At 37.4% G+C, this 27,178-nt stretch overlaps 1 protein-coding gene across 3 annotated transcripts in view; it reads right to left on the reverse strand.

Annotated features, from left to right (window-relative positions):
• cdkal1 (CDK5 regulatory subunit associated protein 1-like 1) overlaps positions 1 to 27,178 on the reverse strand; it is an 848,634-nt gene that overhangs the window by 631,669 nt on the left and 189,787 nt on the right. For all 3 annotated transcript variants that reach the window (XM_028817287.2, XM_028817286.2, XM_028817284.2), the window contains exons 5-6: positions 21,409 to 21,505; positions 4,805 to 4,853 (exon numbers count right to left, since the gene is read on the reverse strand). In XM_028817287.2, coding sequence (XP_028673120.2) covers positions 4,805 to 4,853; positions 21,409 to 21,505 — 146 coding nt within the window. The remainder of the gene's footprint in view (positions 1 to 4,804; positions 4,854 to 21,408; positions 21,506 to 27,178) is intronic.

A 27,178-nucleotide genomic window follows, 5' to 3' on the forward strand; every position in this document is an offset into this window, starting at 1 on the left:
TTTGAATGCTAACTCACAGTTCCAGTGTACCACATTCTAAACTAACGAGTTGCAGGTTCTCCCCATTACTGTGTGGGTATCCTTTTGATAATTTTAAAGATATGAACTCTAGGACAGTAACTCTAAACTGGACATTGTGAGCAAGTGTGTCAAGTGATCTACTTACAACTTTAGCTCTTATTTTGAACTAAGTGCTGCTGCTCAAAAAACAACTTTCCCATGGTGAATAAGGTTAGATAATAAACAGATCGATTGCCATAAAATACTCTTCATTGCTTACAAAGCAGAAAGTTTGTTTACATTTACAATTCTAAATTTACCTTGTCTGTCTGAGACAGTCAGAGAAACATATCATACTTTATTTGTTCCCAGGGAGAAATGTGACTTTTTACAGAAGCTCAATAAATAAAGGTTACATCATAAAAAATCTCTCAAATATACACTTGAATGACTAAAAGGAAAGAAAAATAGAAACAAAGAAAAGCTCATGACTTGGCTAAAAAAAAAAAAAAAAAGTAGTTACAGTGAGACATATTTTATTAACTTGTTGGATTCAGTAGGCCTCTACTGAAGGGATGCTTCCAACACAGCACACGCCAGGATTGATCACATAAATAAATAAATAGAACTGGCTGCAATATGTAAAGGATGTCACTATCCACATAAAAGGAGTATAGACTCCTAAGACGAAAAGAGTCTGCTCTGCTCTTTCTTATACAGTTTCTCTGTGTTATGAGACTAGTCCAATTTGTTATATGTGGACCTCTAAAGACTAGTAGCAGTACATCCTGAATAGTAACCAGGCATTGAGTGTCTTTGATATGGCGAAGTTCAATAACCAGTTCTTAGGTATTGCTGATGATTTGCTACAGACAATTCTTTCTGCACCAAGAAACAAAGTTCTCCACCCAAGTCTTATACATTCTCTCACACTCCTTGTCAATATGCCCCATTAGTGCAGAATTATCACAGAATTTATTCAAGTGTCAAGACCTGGTATTATACATGTAGTCTGAGGTGTACAGACATTGACACTAAACAAAGCCACAGAGGAGTGATTTTACAATTTTATTAACTGCTACTAGACTACTCCCTCATAATTTCACAAAGTAGTGCTGGGAGCAGGATAAGACATTCTCAGACAGTGAGTGGAAATTCACTCTCCAAAGAATGCAATCCTCCTTCGTCTGATACAGTGTACAATTTAAAACTATATTAATCTTTGCTTGTTTCAATCTACCAAAATGCATTTAGAAATACACATTCAACCAGGCACCAACCTCCCATTTTGTTTTTTGTTTTGGCTTAGTCTGCAGCTCACACACTACTTGGGTTTTTTTTTTTTTTTGTGCTTGGTCATGACAGAAATGGATCTCACTCATTAGTCATGGCAGTTCATAATATCACTTTTGATTTATTTAACCTACTTTGTTCTCTATAGTGCCTTGTTCTGTGTTCTGCTATCAGATTCCTTTGGTAGCTCAGTAGATTTTCACCCACTTGTGGACCTTGTCAGAGTTATGCCAGTTAGAATACTATTCCTCTACCTACATTTGTTACTAATAAATAGCAATCGGACACAGTGAGTTTGGCACTGCTGCCAAGGATACTTCTAATTCATTCCTTACATTATCTGTGTGTGCAAAATGTATGTAAGCAGAGGCACAGGATGGCTTATTTAAAAGGCTACATGAAAGGAATTCAGTTGTCCGATATGTTTGTTGAAATGAGGCAAATAAACAAATATTTTGGAGTGTGATACTTAAGTTTATACTTGCAAATACATCTTGTATACTAGTATGTGTTGCATACCATGTATTGTGTGTCTTGTGTTTTTTTCTGAATAACATGCAAATAAGAATTACACATGACAACTAGTACACATGATAATAAACTTCACTTGACTTGATAGATGTCTGATAGCAGCCTGATACACAAAAAGCAAAGATAACACATAGTCTATGGTGTTGAAATTTAAAGTTCAGAAGAAATGATAAAAAATCATAAGCAGTGATTTGTAATAAAAGTCACTTAATTATAAATCCTTCTCTGACAAAAGTGCGCAAGGTGGATGAAAAGGGGCCCTTTAGGGTTTTTCTTAAAAAAAAAAAAAAAAGAACTCAATTGCCGTATTTTTCGCTCCATAAGACGCACTTTTTTTCCCCAACAGTGGGTGGAAATGTCCGTGCGTGTTATGGAGCAAATATTGCATCACAGACCGTGATGTGTATTACCTGACCTGTCAGCGGTAGCGACAGCTGTTAGAAGAGGAAGTGGTAGGCACACGAGAAACCCCTAGAGACGCTTAAAAGTTCCACTTTACTGCTGAATCTCAGGGCGTCTGGTCAGTTGCTGTCTGCCTCTGCCCATCACCCAGGACCTTGGAGAATGCAGAGAGCTGCCTGACACTCCCAGCTACAACCGCTGACCTGGGTGGGCGATCTTTCCAAAAAAGATCACATCACAAACCTTTTAACACAAAACCATGATTCACAATCTGAATTTCAATCTGTCTTTTCAACGTGGCATACACTTAAGAGAACATCCGGAGTCAAACTCATCAAGACCTAAGTAACACTTTATTTTAAATATCAAACAAAGTTGAATTCAATTGTTCTCTAATTTGCTAGCTAAGCGGAGTTAAGGAACATGCCCCGAAGCTGGCGAGTGAGTGAGGAATGTCCCTCGGCCTGGATTAACACAAATAAATTGGTACCGTAAGAGAACTATGATACATAGCGAAATGAGAGAAGTCAAAAAATCAACTGGAATGTTCAGGCAAGTTATAGAAAAAAAAAACCTGATCTAAATCCGTTAAGTAGTTCTCTTATGAAAAGCAGACAGACATACAGACATTTGATTTTATATATTACTAGACAGTAACAGCGAACTGCATGAATACACTTGACTTGAGCATTCCTAGTTTTCCTACTCTGTCTCTGTATGTTTAGCATTCGTTTGCTCAGAGGTTGATGCACTTGCTGAGCGGCCTGCTTCTTTGCTTCTTTCGTCGGCATATTTTCGCATTAAAACTGATTAAGTCAGTGTTTGTGTTGCAATTACTTAATACGATTTTTCCTTAATTTTTTTACTTATTCTTCAATCTGCACCAAGAATGATTTAAGATTAGTTAATGCCAGTGATGATGGTTCTTAGTACCATTGTTGACTTTACATGGTTGAAATATTTTTCTGCTATATTTTATTAAATATATTAGTACACCATTTGGTTCAGAATATTTTTTTTCTTGTTTTCCTTCTCTAAACCTAGGTGCATCTTATGGTCAGGTGCGTCTTATGGAGCGAAAATTACGGTAATTAGTTTGTGAAAAAGTTTGGTCTACTTAACAGACTGGAAGAAAAATTAAGCATCTCTATAAAAAGATTCCAGTATCAGTGATGAACTTCCCCTTGCTCCCTGGAATCCCTTCTATGTATGCATGAAAAACAAAATTTTACACATTTCACATGACTGTTATATTAGGCAAAACGTTATCACAAAATCAGATTGAGCAAATGTGCACAGTTTTGGCATTTCGGTAACTGGTACCCTCGACTCCATTCTGAGGTGTGCTGATAAACAGGGTTTTATCTCTTTTTTCTTAATGCAAATATACTATAAAAATGATTAACTAAAAAGGAACCATGCTAAATAAACATGGCAAAAGGTTTTGCTGGAACATCAATATTTTCTTTATCATTATTCTTGTTTCACATCTGAATATTCAGCTGGGCCTGATCTAAGCTGGCCCAATATACAGATCAGGGTCCTGGAGGTCCACACTGGCTGCACATTTTCATTTCAAGAAATGTCTTAATTATTGCTGTTAATGTAACATGCTTTTTAGAAAAAAAATTGATCTTAATACAATTTATTATCCTAAATAGTTAACTCTAAATAATTTCTTTAACATTTACAATTTTGCATTGCCTATTATTGTCTTACCTAACTGCTAGCTAAACATGAAATGCAAATAAAGAAACCAATACCTAACCAGCTTGTCTGGTCTTATTTGCACCTGTGTGCGGTATTCATAAAGTAAGAGTTCATTAAACATTTAGAAAGAAATACGTCAGAAAAGGAGTGGGAGAATTTTAGTCTTTTTCCCCCACAAAACACTAAATTATATTCTCAGAAAAGCAAAATCTAAAGACAAGGTAAAATGAGAGTAGTTTCACTAAAAGCAGGAATCTATGACAATTATGCCAGTTAAATAGTGAATACTATGTGAAGGAATACTACCAATGTGAAGTAAATGAAAACAAAGAAATCAAGAATCAATTTTTTTACATAAAGTGTTGTGGGAATTTGGAATACATTATCTAATTAGGTAGCTGAAGTTGACACAGTCTTTGAGAACAAGCTTGATGATATACTGAGACAACTTAGTTATTACGTAACCTAATGGATTTAACAGATATAACATTTTATTCTTGTCTGCAAAATATGTATCTCTTGTTCAAACATACTTATTCTGTTTTAAAGTCATTGGAGCTACATACTATTCTCAAACAACTGGATGCAAGCTTATTGCAAGACATCCTTCCAACAGAAGGGCAAGCTAGAGTCACCGACCTAAGCAAAGGTCTTTGGGATCTGAGAGGAAACACAGAGTCCCAGAAAAAATATTTACACAGGTAAAAAGAGAATGGAGACAGTGTCTGGGCAGGGATCTGAACTCAGGATTCTAAAGCTGTGAGACAGCTGTGCTAATCACTGTATCACCATGAAGTTTTTACTGGTGAGGTATATAATACAGTAATAATTTCAAATAACTGCAAAGAAATGTTCCTTCAAACTGTACCTTTAATGGTTTCTTCAACTACTTCAACAACACGGTCTATCTGCTGAACCTGCAATAGAACATACATTTACAAATTATAACAGTGATAAAATGACCGACCGACCGACCGACCGACCGACCGACCGACCGACCGACCGACCGACCGACCGACCGACCGACCGACAGACAGACACTTTATTAATCCAAAGGGGAAATTAACATACTAGTAGCATGAAAACACAAAATTGATTTAGCTGGGGACTAACCAGTGAGTGGCACAAGGATACTGGCTGATGAAGGCTCTTTGAGTATCTCTTTTTTAATGACATTTTACCATTAAAGTACATACTTTGTGTGATCCACTTTATTAAGGAGAATGCATCAGCTAATTCATAAGTTAAATTTCCTTCTCTTGTACATATTACTCATATACCAATTACCTTAAGACCACTAGAACTACAAAAAACAATGTTGAAGAAAAAAAAAGTAAGACTACATTATTAGCGGAAAAGTCTTATCAAATGACTTTCAGACTGATCTGGTGCTGGAGATAAGGCAGTTACTTCTTCATGCAGCTACACACTTTTAATGGTAAAATAGGTCTTTTGTAAGATGGCTGTTGTCACTAGTTAAAAACAGCATGAAATCAACATATTCAGCACGTGTCTACCTGCACAGAATGTGCACAGAATAAGAAAGAAAACAATTAATTATTCCATATCTCAAATGACAGAAACTGATAGACTCCAACTTGTGGGTAGGAATATTACATAGATAATCAGGGTAACCTCAAAAACAACAGAAAGCTACAGAGTGTGAGTTGTGCCACAAGCACACATGTGCTGCCAAATAGCATTCATTATTCTTGTAAGTTTCAGACCATGAAGAAGTGTTCTCCCCTAGAATCTGGCATACAGGGTGAGCTACCTGCCCCCAACGACTGGCATACCCTCAAAGTCTAATGTTCACACATAGGCAGTGAGGTTTTACAACTCTATTGCATAGAAAAAAAATTACTAAAATGGAAGTAACCTGTAGACAGTGATTAAAAAATACAGAGGGTGTACAGTAGGTCCTCAGTGGAGGAAAAAGAGCAGCCTTATGCACAAAAGAAGTAAAATCCCTATTTCCTAAGGCTTCAGTGTAGCAGACATTTGATATCAACTTAGTTTCATGTTTTTCATTTTGCAAATTTGTTAAGTTAATTAAAAGCCTTCTTCAAATTGTTTGTAATCTGTAAGTATTTGTATTTGATATTTATACGACTGCGGTGGGCTGGCGCCCTGCCCAGGGTTTGTTTCCTGCCTTGCGCCCTGTGTTGGCTGGGATTGGCTCCAGCAGAACCCCGTGACCTTGCGGTTGGGATATAGCGGGTTGGATAATGGATGGATGGATATTTATACGATACCAGTGTGTGACATAGTAGTATGATCTATTTTTCCAAGCATGAATGAAGGCAGCCCAGATTATTCACAAAACATAAAAAATATAAGGAAGTGAATGAAACACATATTGTATGAATGTTATTGAAAAAAGTGAGTGAATGAATATCATAAGTGTTGCTCTGATACTTACGGGTGTGTGAAGTACTGTGAATTAGAGTAGCAATTGTCCAATTACCCAGAAATGTACCTTTAGTTTCAATTTTTCACTGGACAGCAGTAAAAACAAATCCTCAAAAAGTAAAAACAGTCAGCCAAAATGTCACAAGTCAGCACTGCAACTTGGGTTCTTCTTAGATATTAAAATATGAAAACTTTTCGGAAAGAAAAGACTTAACCAATCACCAGTCAAGAATTAATCATTTTTTAACTACCAAAATCAATTAATTAAATCAACATGTGAGAAAATATACAATTTTTTTTTGTAAATGGTTAAAACTACTTTTTTAAATTAAGCTTTGCTTCATATAAATAAATTACAAAAGAAATGAAAAATGACATCCTATAATTATGAGAAGCATTTTATTTTCTTTAAAGCCATATGAATTATGAATAAATATTTTCTGTACATACTTTATTAGTTAAAGAGTTTGTATTTAAAGGAAATTTTATTTATTTTAGCATTTTTATGGCCAATGAACAATAAGCCTACAGAATTTCATTTTGTTAAAGAAGATGAACAGGCAACGAATGTGGTCTACAGTTTAATTGTAAAAAAATACCAAAGTTAACAATTTAATGTAGAGAAATAAGGTTTCTCTGCATCTGACTATGCAGGAGTTAAGTGTAAAAGTCCTTTCAAGAGATAAAGGAAAAAAATGTAATCTGCATCGGAATCAGCTGATTCAGCATCATCATATTGGTGATCAGTATCATCCCTAAAAAATCTGATTGGAGCATCCCTGCTGCCAAAACTGAATTATTTTGGCTAAATTAGGGATGAATTGTTAAAGTGACTATGGAACCTTTTAAACTCAAAAACACTCCATATCATTTTGTTTTATAGCACTTAATATTTTCTATATGCCTGTTTATTTAATTATTAAGACCTATATATTTATAGTATTGAAGCACTAAACAGAAAACATTATCTCAAAAATTAACAAAAATGTCTTTTGCTTGGATTTCATCTACAGACTGTGTGGTTTCCAGCACAACTCTTCAGCCTTAGGGCTTTAATGTCTGCATAAATCATCTTTCAAAAGTGCGCACAAACAAGCTGGGAGACAAAAACAGGAGTGTAATGCTGGCTGACTCATTATCTCCTGAACTGAACAATGAAGAAAGGTGTTTGGAAATTCTTAAAGCAGCTCAGTACTCATGCCCATAATGTGAAGAAACATGATCTCATTTTGTGTCTTTTCTCTGTAGAGCTAAGATGGGTTTTCTTTGTCTCAGATCATTAGAGATGAAGCTCTGGTGTAAAAACATACTGAATAACTATGTATAATGCCATTCATATTCTTAATACTGTAAGAACAGTGATGTAACAATCATTAGCAAAATTAATACAATTGAAAATTAATTTACTAATTCTTCAGTTCTAAGGCACAAACACTGACATCTGCAAACCTTCAATTTTTCCAAAAAGCAGCTGTGAGGGAGAGTCTTGGCACACTTTCCCAGCAGTGGGTGGTAATGAAATTCAAATCTACAGAGGTAATAGGCAAGCAGGGTGAGTGAGAGGAGAAGGCAGCAGGAAGCCACCAAGCTGCAATGCATGGCGATGCTTCAAGCTCAAGGTGCGTCTATACTGCATTAAGCCAAGACACTAGATGCTGTGCTCTTTCTGTGGATCATTTGTGTCTGGAGAAGCATTGGGATCTCCTCACTCTGGGATTTCTATCAAAGCTGCCGGTGCGGCTTATGAAATGCAATTAGGGAGCGCCTGAGGGCAGCAGATACTCTTGTGGTAGATTTTGGGGCTGCAAACGAGCTTTATTTGTGCTTTACTGTACTATTGTTTTATTATTATGAAAATAAAACCACATGGCACAAAGCTAATATACAACAGTTTTATAAGCAAGAAATATTAGAAAAAAGAAAATTAAACAACAAAAAAGTAGAGATAAATTAAACTATTTTAGTGTCTAAAATATTGCCAAAAATGTTACAGTACACCTAAAGATAACCACAGTACACACTACAAAATATAATTACAAACTCACCACATAGAGGAAATATTGTACTGCTAACTTTAAAATGCATTATAAAAAATAATAATTCACTGCAATGTTAATAGCAATCTAACTGCTTACATTTATATGTTGTGCACAATATTTCATTATTCCTTTTGTATGTCCTTAAATGAAAGGAATGCTTCATCCAAGATAAAGCAGAAAGATTAAATATACCAATTAATATTTTGACAGATCTTTTAATCTTTAGAACTTTCATCTAATTGGGAATCATGTACACAAGAATTCCAATACTGAAGAAATTACAGGGAAATGCATTTAAGACTGAAGCTGGGAGACATTTCATTACTGAAAGGGAATCTTGGACAAACTCAAGAGTTATGCTGTTGAAGTAGAAACCTTGACGACCTTTGCAAAGTATCCGTAGATTAGCTAAAGAAACTAGCTTGATGGACTGAATGGTCTCCACTTGTTTCTCAAATTTGTCCTGTTCATATGAAAGGCAGGACTACATAACCGTAACACCATTGAGAATTATCAATATGCAATCCAAGTAAGGTTAGAAAAAGGCACATAAGATTAAGAATGATTGTTATTGGCAGAATAAAAAGAAGCCATGTCCTGTATGTGGGTAGAAGTTGGTGACACCATGAAGAATGACTTTTGGGCCGTCTCGTGAAGGGTAGATGAGGTGCTACCCAGGCTGTTCTCAGTAAATTTCTGGAAATGTTGACATTGACTGAGGAAATCTCTGAGAAGTAGAACAAGTGCTTTGAGGAAATCATAATCCCAATGGATATGCCCTCCTCAGAGGAGGCAATGATATAAAAAATGGATGGATTCACCTTCGTGGCTGATGTTGGTGCAGTGATTAACAATGGAAATGCTGTGCTAGTATTATAAGATGTAGGTGAAAATCAAGAAAGCGCTGGATAATGTGGAAGTGTTTTGGCTAGCATGGCTTGTCAGTGTTGGTGGAAGGTGAGATCAGTGCCTCAAAACTGGAAGAATGAAGTGCTGTTATCTTATAGTAGGCGCTACAAGAGCATGGGGTTCTATGGCCAATGCTCAGTGTCATTTGGACCATGCATCTGCAGAGGAAGATTTTGTTTGTAAGCTTGGTATTACATTGAGACCATTCAATGCTGGTGACCGACTCTTGTTAAGGGTGTGTCTTGTGCACTATTTACGTTTATGAACAAGATCTTTACGACTTTGAGGATATCCAGTTTGACGACATAAGGATTGCATCTCTACAGTTGTTCTCTTGGCTTCATCAGACTTTAACCTCTGGCACAACCAAGTGTGATGCTGGTGAAAATTAGCACCTAAATGGTCAAAGGGTAACATAAATACAGATTTTAGCATAATGTATTATTTACCCTAAAAAGTAAATATACCTTTCCAAATATTTAAAATAATTTAAGCAACTGAAATATAATTGTAATTATAAAATTACAATAAAGTTACATTTTAATGGATGAAGCTTAAACACAAAATAAAACATTTCCTTTAATTCCAGAAGCCTCTACTATTCATTACATTTACATTCGCAGTTCCCTTATTCTGAATGTTCAGCTCAACTTGGTTTGTACTTTTTCCTGCTACACAAAATGCCTGTGCTTCTCACAAATCTGCAGGACTGCTGGGATCATACAGGCTCATGCTGTGTCTTAGAGTTTTAAGTCCAGCTCTGGCAAAATGATCATTACCAAGAGGCCTCATCTGCCCTTTTTTTGGAACAGTTCCTGTTGAAGATGAGATAAAGCTCAGCAGCAACTGTATATGGCAACTCAGACACAGCAAGGGAAGAAATCCTCATTAGGCTCTGCTGCTCTGGGCTATGATAACACAGACTGAGACGACACGCTCATGAGTTATATTGATTTTCCTCTGGGAATTGCTACTGTATTTTAAAGGACACCAGTTGGTGTCAATGCAAGAAGAGACCTTTCAAATGTAACAGTCTTCTATGTTAAATTGTTTGGCATTTAATGTCAGCAATTCAATTAGCATTATAGTTTCCTAAGCAAAATGAAATAAAAATAGTTCATTAAAAATACTTTCAGATAAAGAGCAGTGAAGCAGAAACCTCTTACAAGCGGAGTATTTTCAAGGCTGTTAATACTGTGAAAATGAGTGACAATAACAGGCACTCATATTCAAAGATGAGAACTATGTATACTGATATATGATATGCTGCATTGATATCTCCAGTCCACAGTCCTGCTACAGCTCTTTGTTTAGACTAAAGTAGTAATTTTTGCTTAACAATTTTTTCATCAAAAGTCACAATAACAAAATATGTACAGTAATACAGTTTTTGTAGTTTGAAAAGGGTAGAGCTAGCAAATTAAGTGACACAGAGATGGGTTCATATACAAATTAACTGAAAACCTTTAAAACTACACGGTTTAGACAGTAGGCTTTGGAAGGTAACTACAAGATTTCATGTTCAAATACCACTGCTGATTCACAGTGTAATCCCGAACAAGCCACATACCCTATTAGCAGATCCCAGTGCCAATTGATGTTATGTACCAAATTGTTCTGTGATGTATGCATAGGATGGGTTTATTTACTAAAAACAGCAACTATACAGAATGTTCAGAAACCTTGGGCACATTTCTATACTGCGACTATTTTTAATCAGATTTGCCAACGTTTACTATAAATACAGTTTAAAAATATGGAGAACTGAAATAAACACCATTTCATGTTTACAAACCTTTTTTTTTTTTTATAAACTGACGTGCAATAGGTTGACACACTGCTAATATGTATTAAAAAAACAACTTTAATTTGATTAAAATTTAACCTCTGATTGGACCACCATAAAAACATTAAGAGAAGCCATCACTGCTTTAACAAGAACACAGAAGCCTTTTCTCCTTTCCCCTCTCAGCACATTATGTCGATACAACTGTAGATCTGAAAACTAAACAAATTCTGACCAAAAAGATAGACCACTGAGATTGGATTTCAATAGTGTCTAAGCATGCATGAGAACTGACCAATAATCACCCACAGTAAATACTTATTTACTGAAAGCTCCAGAGTATTCATTGCCAAAGGCAAATGAATATTGATTACAGAGACTAAAACCATGGAATTCTGCACTATTATGGGCCAAATAATATATAAGATACAGAGGGCTAGAAATGTAAAGCACACAACTCTCTAAAGCAAACAGCAATATTGACAGCATAAGGCCTAAAATAAGCAGTAATGATTAAGTGGCAATGTGGCCTTGTGGCTATGGTTTTTTAAATGTACACCATGTGGTTGCCAGTTCAATCCTGACAGCTGACTTGGTGTGTTTATTTCAGTGAGTCACACAACCCACGAATATAAACAACACAAGAAATATATCTTATGATTTTTAAAACTGTTTTTAAGTGTACATTTTTATCAGTCCTTGTACTTTATTTCCAGAATGGAGTACACTAATAAGATACTGTGCAGAGAAGAATTAGAAGAAATAAGCGAAATGGCTGTGTGTAAATGACTGCAATTCTGTTAATATATGTCATTTCATTTCAATGGGTCTGAGTAGATGCTTATTTCACACAGGTTTAGGATATAATAATTACTCAGCAACTAATTAGAAAGTATTGTCTAACGCAGTAACACTAATCCATACCAACTCTGTCTGTCCATCTAAAACATGAGATCTCTTTTAAGTGCCTGAGGGCATGTGTAAGTTCCAAAAACATAAAAATGAAGAACTCATTTAACCTCAGTGAAACACAATGAATTAAATAATTAAAATGTTATGTGATGGCATCGTCCATTTTACAGCTAAGTACGGCTGTTAGCCATATTTATGTTTTACTAGTGCCAAATTTACAAGGTGTGGATTAGGTGCCAACAAAAAAAAAGTGCCAGACCACCTAAAAAAGGCAATTTCAATGTGGCACACAGAGTAAAAGTATTGTGCCAAAACAGAAGCATTGTAATGCAGGAAAATTATTATACAAGCATCACTGGAGTGGCAAGAAGGAACATTTTGAAGATTTTACTTCCAGAAACTGTTACAATGAACTCTCTGTCCACCCCACATTCAGGTATTTCAAAGTAACGGTTGTTCTCTCCCTTAAAGATAGAGTGAGAAGCTCAGACATCCGGGAGGGGCTCAGAGTAGAGCCGCTGCTCCTCCGCATCGAGAGGAGTCAGATGAGGTGGCTCAGGCATCTGATCAGATCGCCTCCTGGACGCCTCCCTGATGAGGTGTTCCAGGCACGTCCAACCGGGAGGATGCCCAGGGGAAGACCCAGGACACGCTGGACAGACTATGTCTCTCGGCTGGCCTGAAAACGCCTTGGGATTCTCCCGGAAGAGCTAGAAGAAGTGGCCGGGGAGAGGGAAGTCTGGGCATCTCTGCTCAGGTTCTATTCAATAAGGGCGCGCACAAAAAGGCGACCTTCAAAAGGGCGACCTCAATTGGGCGCGGAGAATAAAAGCGCACATAAATAAAAGCGATCTTCAATAGGGCGACCTCAATTGAGCGCCGAATAAAGGCGCGCGCAAATAAAGGAGCGCTTCAAAAGGATGACCTTCGGAGCGAATTAAATCAATTGTCCTTGATTATGCTAATAGACCGCATCTCGAATATCTACGTGGCATTGCACATAATCTACAGCTTCAAGTGTAACTTGCTTTCACCTTTTTATACATTCAGTCATTGCCTTAATCTAATTTTCTGCAATTTTGAAAACAACGAAATATGTTCAGTCATTGCCTTAATCTAATTTTCTGTAATTTTGAAAACAAGGAAATATAGAGAGCTTTAGAAATAGTTCGTTAGAAGTAGTTCGTTAGAAGTTCATGCATTAATTAATTGGATGTTTTAATATTCTTGCTTTCACCTTTTTATACGTTCAATCATTGCCTTTATCTAATAAATTTTCTGTAATTTTGTTGCGTTTGCCTTTATTCGCTGCGCCCAATTGACGTCACCCTTTGGAAGCACTCCTTTATTTATGCGCGCATTTATTCGGCGCTCAATTGAGGTCGTCCTTTTGAAGCTCACCTTTCTTTGCGCGCGCCTTTATTCGGCGCTCAATTGAGGTCGCCCTTTTGAAGATCGCTTTTATTCGCCGCGCCCAATTGAGGTCGCCCTTTTGAAGGTCGCCTTTATGTGCGCGCCCTTATTGACAGATACCCTCTGCTCAAGCTGCTGCCCCTGCAACCCGACCTCGGATAAGCGGAAGAGAATGGATGAATGGATGGATGAACGGTTGTTCTGTTCTAGTGGACATAATTCTTATTATTCGTATGACCAATGTCTTTACTAAATTATTTGGTATCCTTCAAACATAGCTGAGCAACATTTATTACGTAAAAACCTTGCCTAATGTCACTTTAGGACCTCAAACAAGAAAGTATGAAATAATAAAAACAGTTCAGAGACAGCAGCATTGTAATTCAATATACATTATACAAAGTAAACACTCCATTTCTAAACTATTAAACAGTCACACTACAAACTTCAAATGCTCTGAGGGAAAGGTTGAGTATTAAGGTATGCAGTTACATTGTGCACATCTGCAGTTCAAAACTAGCATACCACAATGACACACTGAAAGGAACAATGGGTAGACAGTGTTGCATACTGGGTAAGGCAGATGTCTTTAAACTATTGCCATTTAACATGCCTGCATTTGAAGTGTAAATAATATTGTAAATCTGATGCTGTAAGGTACTTTCAATAATGATGTCGGCCAAATAAATAAATAAATAGTAAGTGGGGGGGTTGACAAAAAGCCTGATCAGAACTGCTCAAGATCAGGCCTTGAATACCTGGAGCAGTATCTCACCAGAAGTATATCACAGGCACAACAGTAAGCAGCAAATGCTGCTTGTGTGGTAAAACTGAAGAAAGCAGCAGCCATATAGCATCCAGATGCCATGTACTGTACCCAAAGCAATATCTTAAATGTCACAATAAGGTCAGTATGTACCTGCACTGGCCACTACGCCAACAGCAGAGTTTTCAGACAGTGGACAATTGGTACGAGCATACACCAGAGACTGCGTCATCATATAGGACAAGACTATTCCCACAGACCATACCATCAAGGCCAATAGGCTGGACATCGCGTTCCACAGCAACAGCAAGTTGAAAATCTTCTTCGATGCAACAATCCCAGATGAAAGCCCCTTGGTAATTTTCATATTTTATGATCATACAACATTCAATCAGAGAGGATTTTTTTTTAAATACTGATCAACAGAAAAAGACTCTTTAATGGCAAAGTAGAAACAGATCTCTGGTATAAAATTAATTAGAAATATAGAACAAAATGATGAGTATGTGGACAGATCCCTATCAGTTCTGAGAATATAAACACTGCAAATTTTGCCTATTCTCCTTTGTAAAACTGCTGAAACTCTGTCAGGTTACATGGGCATTGTCAGTGAACCTCCTTTTTCAAGTCCAGCCAGAAATTCATAGTTGAACTGAGGTCTGAACTCTGACCTCACCACCCCAGGACGTTAACACTGTTGTTTATAATACAGTTTTGTGTAGCTTTGGATTTAAGCTTGGGGTCGTTGTCTTGCTGGAAAACGAATCCTCTTCCAAGGTGCAGGTTTCTTGCAGACTCCACAAGAGTTTCTTTCCAGGATTTTCTTGTATTTAGTAGCATTCATTTTACTTGCGACCGTGACAAGCCTTTCAGGGCTTGCTGCATAGAAGCAACCCCACGGCATGTTGAACCCACCACCATAATGTTTCAAAGTGACAGGTTCTTTGATAAAGTGCAGTTATTGACTTACATTAAACATGGCATTGACTCTGATGTCCAAAAACTCTAGCTGCATTTCTTCTGTTTTCCACTCTCCCATAAAGCTCTGACTTGGATATTTTTTGTGTCCATTCCCTGACTTGTGCTTTTTAATAACCTCACCACAGAGTTGCCTAGAATTTAATTTTGTCTTCACTGTGTAGGTTAGGCCACAATACTGATTCACCACAAGTTGAACCTTCCAGATAAGGTGCATTTATACTGAAAACAACTAAAATCTGTGGGCTACAGACAGGTTATCTCCATTTGACTAATTATGTGACTTCTAATACCCTTTGGCTGCCCCAGTGATGATTTAGGTGTGTAATATTAAAGGAGGTGAATAATTATGTGATCAGTTATTTGGCATTTTATACTTCATTAAATAATTTAGACCATTTTGCAGACATCTGTTTTCAATTTGACATTAAATAGTCTTTTATTATTAATCAGTGTCAAAAAAGCCAAATTAAATCCGCTGCGATTCAATGTATAAAAATAAAAAAATGTGAACAATTCTAAGGGAAATAATATTTTTAGGCACTTTACAGTACAGTAATCCCTCCTCCATCGCGGGGGTTGCGTTCCAGAGCCACCCGCGAAATTAGAAAATCCGCGAAGTAGAAACCATATGTTTATATGGTTATTTTTATATATTTTAAGCCCTTATAAACTCTCCCACACTATTATAAACATTTCACGCACAATTATACAGCATAAACCCTTTGTATTCTCTTAGATATTAGGTAAGATTCGTTGAAATTATGTATGTAAACACAGTTTACATACAGTAAAACCTAAATATTATTTTAAAGATATTGAGCGTCTCCGATATCACATATGTTACAGCCATTACGACAGACAGGCCACCAGCAATAAATACGTACAATGCACGAAAAATTGTATACAGTGACACTAAACTATGTACATGTAATAAGTACTGTACGTAAATAATTAATTATGGTTACTCACCAACAATGACACGACGACTTGTCTGATAACGATGAGTTTAATTTTACTGCACTACAAAGGATAGCGTTACAGCTCTTTTAAAGGAGCCTCTTCAGGCAACTGTTTAGCACCGCCGTTGTACTTCTTCCAGCACTCTTCAATCCAAATCCCTAAAGCAGATTCCATCCAGACTGCTGCCTTATCACATCCACTTGCAACTCATTTTGCACCCTGGTTAAAGGACACTGCGGCCGTAGATCCGTAGAGCTTTTCCTCCTTTTTAAATAAAAAGAATCGTGGACTCATTGATGCCGTAATGGTGTCCTGCAGCGGTGTAGCTGTTTCCTTCCTTCAACATATCCAAAACTTTTACCTTTTCTGCAATCATTTGCATCTTCTGTTGGCGCTTGGACACGGCTCCTGCAGCAGTAGCAGTAACGTGCGTTAATGCTGAATGAGTGAGATTAGACTTTCTGGTTAATGCAGCACTCCGTCGCTGAGCCAATCAGCAGCACACAGGAACTTAACCGAAGGCTCTGATTGGGTAGCTTCTCAGCCATCCGCCAATAGCGTCCCTTGTTTGAATTCAAATGCGTCCCTTGTTTGAATTCAAATGGGCAAATCAACTGAGGAAGCACAAGTACTGTAGACCGCAGACATCCACGAAGCAGTGAAAAATCCGCGATGGAGTGAAGCCACGAAAGACGAATCGCGATATAGCGAGGGATCACTGTATTGAGAAAGCCATCGTCCTGTTTTTGACTAATAAGTACCCACATTCCCCATTTTCATTGCCAACAAGGTTGATTTCAGGTGATAAAATGCTTAGGCCATGTCCACACTATCACGTTTTCATTTAAAAACTGAGTTTTTAAGCAAAAACAATTTTAATCCACATTGGAATTTTCACATCTTTTACAAAAGGATCTCTGCCCATACTGAAACACCAGACAATGCATATGGCATATGACATGCACACATCAACAGCAAACTCGAAGGGACCATGTGTGGTGAAAAATTCAGAGGCCCTTGAAAATCAGATTCCCTTGACCTTTATGCACTTTCAAAACTATGTGCACTAGCAGGACTCTATTAGCACAATCACAGCACAGAAAAAGATATTCTTCAAGTAGCAGCAGAGAAATGTCCTGTGTTCAAGCTAATTTACTGATTACAGTTGAAAGTAATAGTCTTCAGAACTGGCAGAAAGCAAAACAAAGTTTTTAGCAATATGTTCATTCATGAGATGATTGATTAGAGGTAGTCGTTTACTTACAACCACGTTCAGTTCTGACAGACCAGTCATAAGCAGATCTAGACACAAGACGGTCCGATATATGTATTCAAACCAGACCATATGTATAGAACTGTATAGCAAGTCCCTTAAGTCATATTGATTGTTTTATATCCTTTTTTATTTAAATCGTCATTTATATACTCACAGTGGAAGAGTGTGAGGTGAGGCGAGTGATGAGGAAAGTGAACCCGAGGAAAGACTGTGCATATCAACTGGCCGGAATCTTCACCAGGATTTTCAACCAGTCCCTGTCCCAGGCCACTGTCCCATCCTGCCTCAAGTCCTCAATCATTGTTCCGCTGCCGAAAAAATCCAACACGAAGAGTCTGAATGATTTCCGCCCAGTGGCACTCACATCGGTCATCATGAAGTGCTTTGAGAAACTGGTGCGGAGTCATATCATCGCCTGCCTGCCAGCAGACCTGGACCCATTTCAATTTGCTTACAAAGCAAAGAGATCCACGGAGGATGCTGTGGCCACAGCCCTTCATGCTGCCCTGACCCACCTGGAGCAGCAGGGGAGTTACGCCAGACTGCTCTTTGTAGACTTCAGCTCGGCGTTTAACACCATCCTCCCACAACGACTGGTGTCCAAACTGGCAGATCTGGGACTTCCATCACTCACCTGCAGTTGGATACTGGACTTCCTGTCGGGTCGCTCCCAGAGGGTCAGGCTGGGTCTCCACACATCCACTGCTCTCAGCCTCAATACTGGGACGCCGCAGGGTTGTGTGCTCAGCCCGCTCCTCTACACATATGACTGTGTCTTCACTCACCATAGCAACAAGATTATAAAGTTTGCGGATGACACGACGGTGGTCGGACTCATCTCGGGCAAGGAGGGTGAGCTAGCATACAGGGACGAGGTGGAGCGACTGTCAGAGTGGTGCACAGTCAATAACCTGCTCCTCAACAACAAAAAAACAAAGGAGCTTGTTATTGACTTTAGGAAAAACAAAACTGACATCCAGCCACTCATCATTGGCGGGGCATGTGTGGAGAGGGTCCCGGTGTTCAGGTTTCTGGGTATGGAGCTGGAGGATGACCTGACCTGGAGTGCCAACACCAAGGAGCTGCTAAAGAAAGCGCAGCAGAGACTGTATTTTCTGAGAATTCTCAGAAAGAACCACCTCCCAAAAAATCTGCTCCTTGCTTTTTATCATTGTTCCATTGAGAGTGTGCTCACGTACGGACTGTGTGTGTGGTACGGCAGCTGCACTTCCTCAGAAAAGAAAGCGCTACACAGGGTCGTCAGGATAGCGGAGAGAACAATTGGTTGTACCCTCCCCACTCTGGAACAAATCTACACCTCCCGAAGCCGCAAAAAAGCAATAGACATTTCACAGGACTCATCACATCCCGGTCATTGCCTCTTCCAGCTTTTGCCATCGGGCAAGAGATACACAGCTATGAAAACTAGGACAAGCCGCCTTAAAAACAGCTTTTATCCGAAAGCAATCATGGCCCTGAACTCAAAATAAAACTGCTCCATATTATTCTTCCAATGTGCAATATAGACCGTAAGTCAACAAGTGCAATTTGTATATTTATTACTATTTGGTTTGTTATTATATTCTGTCTTTTTGTCATTTTAACTCTTATTCCTCACACTGAGTCGATTGCACCTTCAATTTCGTTGTTCCTTTGTAAAAGTGACAATGACAATAAAGATCTATCTATCTATCTATCTATCTATATCACATTATGTTGACTGTCTTATAATTTTTTTTGTTTTAATTATTATATTATTACTGTTGCTTGCATGGGTAACAAACCTTTAACAGCTTCACAAATTCTTTCTTTGTGTGTGTTGCATTACATCATCAGTATTTGCCTCTCCTAGTGTTCATTGTGGTAACTGTGAGAATAGGAATTGTACCAGCAGAGTCGGAGCACTCATATGTTTCCTGTTTTACCATTTCAGCCTGTTAATAGTAAACATTAACAGATAAAGGAGTTCTTTATGGTGCGTTACCCCTTTCATGGCAGTTCATATGTAGCTGCACATCATGAATCACAACACAGAAGCTTCAGAGGTTAACCAGATTCAAAGCCAGAGCACAATAGTGCGATAAAGTCACATGCGATCACATTTGGTTTCTTTCCTCCCTTATACTGCTTGGTCACCTTTATTTTTGTGCTGATGATCAATTGCCTTTTTTCCTGTAATTGAAAGACAAATATAACTGAATGTAGTCGAAACAGCTGCAGGTAATAAACTGAGATCAAGGTGAATGAGTCACGGCGTACGGAGTTAGTGTCAAAAACTGTCTTTTGCCTGTGAGATGCGGTAGGGGTCATAAGTCGAATGGTCATAAGACAATGACTACCTCTATAAGCAATCCATAGCAATCAAAGTGCATCTTGTACCAAACAACATTTGTAAAACTAACTCGGTAGAGGAAATAAATAAATCTACATCTTTGCTTTACTGCATTGTGTTTTCATATTCTGTCCTTTATTCTTGTGGGCTCGACTGCACTCTACACTCTTCCACTTTGTTCAGCACCTTGTTATTAATTTTGGTTCCTCCTTACTTAACTGATTAAGTTTAAGTAATAGATGTTGATTAGAGGCTGGCAACTGAGTTATTTACAATCTGATTTTCACAGGGTTCTGAACTTGTCTCCACAACAGTAATGCTGCCAGCCATGGGATTTTTTTTTATTATTTTTTTATGCATGTATGCAGCATTCAAACTCTGCAAAACAAAACTCAGACGAATTCAGGTAATAAACTCCCTGGAATGCAATGCCCGCTGTATGTTGGAAATCGCTTTAATTCCACTAAGGGTGATCAGTCAGGGAATTAGTCAATGCAATGATCAGGATCCAATCAGGGAAGGGCAAAGAAATAAATATGAACCAATTAGAGCACATTTAGAGAATCTTTTGTTTGGAAAACCATGTTTACTTTCATCCACACCAAAACATTAACACTACATTTTTAGAAGTATATGGCTCCAGAGAGGTTTTTTTTTTTTTTTAAGAAGTCATTGTTTTCAGGGGTCGAAAACGAGTACTGTGGAAAAAAAGGCAAAAATGTAGACAATTGCATGCGTATAAATATAAACACCTATTAGTGTGAACGGGGCCTTGGAAAAGTATAACAAACAAGGTTTTAAATCAAACTATTTAGAGCTTTGTGTTTAAAGTAGTTAGTTACAACTGCTACTTATTTTACATACACCTAGTGGTAACACGCTAGCAAAGTATACTACAAAAAAGGAAATCATAAATCAAATGCTGCTACATTAGAACACTTCAGTTTACACTTTAATCTGATCTACATGCACCTTTAATGGTGTAGCATGCCCAATGGTGAACATGTTTTACTATTAAAGAGAGTTACAAATTAGGTCACTTGTTCAGACCCCAAAAAAACTTTCAGTCTAATCCGGACAGCCATTGATATTATCCAGTCAATCAAGACTTAATTTAAGTTCTCAGCTCTTTTAACTAAATAGTAACTTTATTAGGTTTCCCGCTAATTTGCAAGATGGTACATTTACAAGTAGGCAAAGCACCACTTCTCTCTCTGTGTTTTTTTATGATTGGAGACACAGCGTATGCAGTCGTAAACTAAGATGAACTCAAAACTTTGAAAGTTACATCCAAAAGTTAACTGCTTGCCCTTTTCTCTATCATTTGTACCATATACTGCACAGGCCCTCATATTTCTATGTTGTAACTATTTCTATTATAGTTCTATTTCTAAAGCTCTTTTTGATAGTTGTTGATAAAATGTGTTCGGTACACAACCAGAATCTTCCTGGTTATCTGTCAGTATTGTTCAAGTACTTTTTAATTATAATTTCTGTGCTTCTTCTATTGTATTTTTATTATTTATCCTCTTCTGTGCTCTGCAAAGAACCTTATTGTGGCTAAAAGTCTATCAATAGTGTTCTAAAAATAAAGACTGATTAACAGACACGCACATACCTATTTTTCAAATGCTTTTAAGAGAAAAAAATCAAGTGAATTTTAATTAGAGGAAAAAAAGCTCTTACCCCAATGATGCTAAGATTCTTGAGGTAGTCCATTCGAGGCTGCGCTTGGGGAACACACCCTGCCACCACCACCTTTTTATTTTGCTCTTCTGCTTTCCTGAAAAACACATATGCACACTACATGATTTGAAGAACTAAAAAAGGGCAATTTTTACACTGAGACACACTATTTATTTTTGCTTCCTAAAAACTTAAATGTTCATTACAAAGTACAGGAAAAATGAGTAAGAGAGACTAGACTGTGGCAAAAAGTTTCTTTCAATACATCATGACAGTGTAAATAACAACAGTAGCCAGAAGACTGTTTAAAAGGAGAGCACTAATTAAGCACATTTTTAATTAACACAAAGCAGAGGTGAGGAGATCAGCACTAGGGGAACAATTGTGATCAATTAGGAACATGTTTCATTATGCTGAAGTCCTTTGACAATGATGTTGAAAAAAAAATGTGCCAAGTTTTCCTAAATATTTAAAAATTAACTTGCATTGGCAATCTGGATTAATGGTTAAACAGCAAGACTGACATCCTAAGGCTTAAAGATTATTAAATTGTACCACTGGTCTCTCTGCGGTGCGATATTTAAACAAATTACCCATAAAGTGTGTGCTTTAAGTTAACATTATTTATGCTGTATGTTAAATTTCCATGTATGATCCTTGTGGCATCCTTTGTCCTGCACAACCTTAAAAGTTGGGACTCCCATGACCTCTCTAACCATGTTGGGTGATCAATATTATTCCATTACAACTCCACAATTTACACTGACTGAAGTTATTTTGAACTTTAAAACCCTGCCTGTGCCAAAGCTTTTTTTGTTATCTACAAAAATAAGACCACCAAAGTTTCAGTATACTTCTCAGAAGTATTTTAACAACTTTCATTATTTCTTTGCTTTGTTACTTTAATTTCTTCAGCCGTCCACCCACTTAAAGTAATATTAAGCAACAGCATACAAAACATTTCATTGCTAGTTTAATTTAACAAACTGTATTGAGCCCTGGATTGCTACACTATACTTGCTTCCCATTTACTGTATTTTAAAATCTTTTGTAAGATTCAGTCAACACACAAAAATTTTCCAACAATTACTTCTCAGCCACTTGACTTGTATATACTTTAAAAATCTTCTGCCAACATTCCTACTTTTGCAAAGCCTTAGCATTCAAGTCTCTTCAAATGCTTGTTCATCTTTGCAGTTCCTCTCTGTGACCATTAACTTTCTTCAGTCCTAACTTCAACCTGCCTTTGTGTCACATCTTAACAGTATTTAAAAAATGTCATTCTTGAACTTGTGAGATTCTTCATTTTGACTTTTAATACTTGACCTTTTGATTTTCTGACCTCTTTTATTGCACTGTCTCTATAAACTGTAAAACACATTTAACTGTTTCTTCTTGCTTGAAACTTAACCATCCTGTAAACAACACATTTATAATTGTTTTCATTTTGAAAGGCACTTTATAAACAAAAACTACCAGTAATTGAAAAAATTTAGGAAAATGTAATTAAAAATAAAGTTGGATGTTGTGACGATGTGGGTTTGCTCCACGCTCCCATCTTGCTTTTGGGAGCCCTTGAACACGACACTGTCGCTAATGTCACCGATGAGCTTGGCAGTGAGGCACAACAATGAAACAAGGGGATGGTATAAAAGTGCCAAGTGCTTTTATTTTAAAACAACAAAACAAGTGTTCAAATAAATAGTGCAGTGTATCCAATCTTTAAATAAATAATCCAATAAAAACAGAGGTGAAAAGTGGAGGTTAAAATCCAATAGAAAAACTCTTTAAAAAAACAACAAGATTAAAACAATGGCTGGAAGCAGTCTCTTTAAAAAACACAAGCCTGGTGCCTTCTTTTTACCTGGCAGCTCCCCTGCTTCTCCCATCGGGTCGCTACCTGCAGCTGACCTTCTTCGCAGATCTGGTCTGGTGGCCGAGACTTGGGCTCCCCATCGACCAGGACGCTCACACTGGACCTTCTATTCCAAGTCCCCGACTCCCGCTGCCTTTGCTGCGGCAAGCCAACCTTCTCCCGGTCACTCCTGCTCTAAACAAGTGCTCAGCAGGAGCGACGACTACCATCGGCCCTTGGGAGCCGGCCAAACACCCCACTCAGGTTCGCCATACCCTGCTGCTTGTATACAGCGCGAGCCTGCACTTGCTCGCTCTCCTTCTCTCTCACACACACACACACCGGCTTTCTCCTCGCTGCTTCCTGCCTTATTCCCTGCAACCTCCATTTTTATTTTCTTTTTTTTCCTCCCCAACTAGCCGCCTCGTGCTTCTATATATCATGGGGACGTGGATCAGCTGTGGCAATCAGCAGCTCTCAGGAACAATTACGGATGCAGACGACTCCACACCTGTGCACTTAAGTGAGAACCGCCCACATCACAAACTCCCCAGGAACTGCTCCGCCACACTTACCACTCCCCCTCGGTCAGCCGTGAGTTGCGCCAATTATTTATTTTAAAAACTGGCCCTTTTGACATGAGCTCTGGACCTCCTATACCACATTTGGTGGCAGCGGTCGGATGAGCTTGTAGTGGGGACAGAAGATTTTTGGTAAGACACTGCACTTATTTGGATACTGTTGTTTTTGTTTGCTGTTTTAATAAAAGCACTTGGCACTTTTGCACCATCCCCTTGCTCCATTTGTTGTGCCTCACTGCCTAGCTCATTGGTGACATTACCAACAGTGTCAGGTTCAAGGCTCCCAGAAGCTGCATAGGAGCATGGAGTGGAGCCGCATCGTCACAGATGTAAAAATGTAAGAGTTCAGTAGCAAAAGATTTTCTCCAAGTTCACCTGTGCATCTTATTGAATATATGCAAAACTTTGTGAATCACCTTGATGGCAGTGTTTGATTGCATAAAATTATTCCTTACATTATTCCTTTTTTGCAATTGTGTTGGCAGGTTAAGTGAATTTCTCAGGCCGTTGAAGGGACACACAAGATGTTTGACTATACTGCCTACACCAGGGATGTCCAACCTTTGATATTCTGGGCCACATTTTAAATATAAACATTACAGACAGCTGATGAATAAAAAAATCCATGTCTAAATTATTATTTTATATAATTTTATTATAATTAGTATAAATATATATATAAATTTTCATTATAAATATTATTTACAGTATACAAAGATAACTAGAAATCATAAAATTAATGTGATATTTGGCACTGAACTTTTCGAAACTAATGCATCAATATCTGGTTCGATGGAAGTAGTTGCAATTCTCAGGGAGTTCTCAAGGTGCTCATCAGATATTCTGGCTCTAATTTTACTCTTAGTGTGCTTCAATCTTGAAAATAGTTGTTCACAAATATACGTGCTTCCAAAAAGTGATGACATGAATAACGCATGACTGTGCAGCGAGGGATATTTGTCTCTGGGCAGGTAGGATTTATAAAAGTCCAACAAAGAGACGTGATCAAATTTCTCTTTAAGCTGAATGTCAGATTGCAACTCTATGCATTCCATTTGAAAATTAGCTGCCAACATATCTATATCGACTGTAAATGGAGTCGCAAAAATACAAAAATTTTGATTATTTTTCCGAAAATCTTGAAATCTGTTTTCAAATTCTTGTATCAAATTGAAAAGTAAGGCTGCATATTTTTTCCCATTTATAGGATAATGTTTGGCCAACATGTTGAAATGCAAAATATTGTTTGGATTTACAGTATTTGTGCTTGCCATAATTTCACTTTCATTTGGAACGCGTTTATGGTTTGAAACCTTGTACTGAAAAGTTGGTCTTTACCTTGAAGACGCGTGTTTAAGTCATTTAAATGACCAGTAAAATCTACCAAAAATGCTAAGTCTGCAAGCCAGTTGTCATCGTCAAGTTCTGGCACAGATTTTGCTTTCAATACCATGAACAACTTGATTTCATTAAGTACATCATAAAATCTTTTTAACATCTGGCCTCGACTGAGCCACCTTCTTCTGAAAAGTAAACGATATCGCCATAGTCAGCATCCAAACTTTTGAGAAATTCCTTAAATTGACGATGATTCTATCCCCTGGTCCTTATAAAATTCACAGTCTTGATGACGATTTGAATAACATGATCCACTTTTAAAGCTTTTCCACACAAATTTTCTTGGTGTATTATGCAATGATACTTCATCAAACTAGAGTTTTCGACAGCAATGGCATCGTCTATTAATTTTACAAGCCCCTCTCTTTTACCTATCATAGCTGGGGCACCATCTGATTAAATTTGTGACTACATAACTAGCTTTTAGAATAGATTCTGTCTAAGTTGTAACTTTTTAAAAAAAAATTTGTTAACATGAGAGGCCTTTTTTTTAATATTACCAATATAAAATTACCAATATTGTTACAAGAAGTCAAGAGAAGTACAAAGCACCAGGATATGCCCAAGAATGGAAATCAGAACCTTGGAGTTCCCAGTAAGGCTCTAGAAGATTGACTAGGGTGTTTTAGGAATACCCTTTTAGGTTATTTCTCTGGCAAAGGATAGAAAAGGCCACAGGGCAAGATGGACCTCAGCATCAATAAAGGAACACTCCATAAGGGTTATCTTCACGTTATCCAAGGTAAAAATAAATATAGGTTCAGGTAGACAGAGCACTGAGAATGTCATAGCTGTCATAATATTTATACATGTGTATGTGGGAGTGTATATATAGTAAAAAGAAATATATATATATATATATATATATATATATATATATATATATATATATATATATATATATATATATAAACAAGCATAAAATCATTTTATTCAACTTTATAATCAAGAATAGAAAACAAGATAGATTAGGTTACACATGCAAAAACAGTATCTATGCAGAAGTTCCTCAAAGCAATGAGTAATATAAAAACAAATGAGGGAAACAAAACATCTCACATTTCAGATACAAAAGGGATTTATTTCAGCAGGGATTTAGGTCTTGTATAACATACAATTGATAAAACAGTCCGTCATATTAAAATATATTCTGATCTCAAATATCAAACACAAATTAAATGAGTGGGTGACTTAGACTTTTACACAAGACATATAAAATCTCTATAAACCTGCTATTGCTACTGTTATAAAATGTATCATTGGATGTCACAATACCCTGGACCCAGCACCCACAGACTAAAGAACAATTCTGGTACGAGAATGAGCGATGAGGTGTGCGTTAAATGTTGTTATTTCAGGACGTGCTATTTAATAACAGGACTTCTTTAAAAAAAATTAATTGAAACAGTGAATTCAAGGGTAAATAAATGACTATAAAAGGGGTGCAGAATGTTTTTCCTGTATTGCAAACAATACCTGTTATTTCACATGGAGATGCGTGGGGTGATTCCAAAATGAGTAATTAGATTGGGCGAGTTTAAGTAGGAGCACAGTAATAGCTCATTCCAGCCTAGTGGAAAGAAATTAATGTTATCTAGCCCGGATCCACAAGGATCCAACACGCCCCAATCATAATTTCAAATGATGTAAAGGAATCGGTTATGGTGCCAACTGCATTGTATTTAATCTCTGGGTATAAAAGGTGATCCAAGGAGAAAGGTACTGCCACCAAGTTAGTCAATTAATGGGATGAGAGGTGCCTGACAGAAAGCACAACATCCTAGGGACATGCAGATTTTCTGAAGGAGCAGACCCAGGGCATAACACCTTGGGAGAGATATAATTGTTCATTAGCTGCTGGAACACCAAGATTGGTCATCTTAAGAATATGGATAAAATGGCACAGGAAAAAAACAATCTTGTGAGAATGGTGTGG

The sequence above is a fragment of the Erpetoichthys calabaricus genome, chromosome 13 (assembly GCF_900747795.2).
Source record: "Erpetoichthys calabaricus chromosome 13, fErpCal1.3, whole genome shotgun sequence".
NCBI classification, from domain to species: domain Eukaryota; kingdom Metazoa; phylum Chordata; class Cladistia; order Polypteriformes; family Polypteridae; genus Erpetoichthys; species Erpetoichthys calabaricus.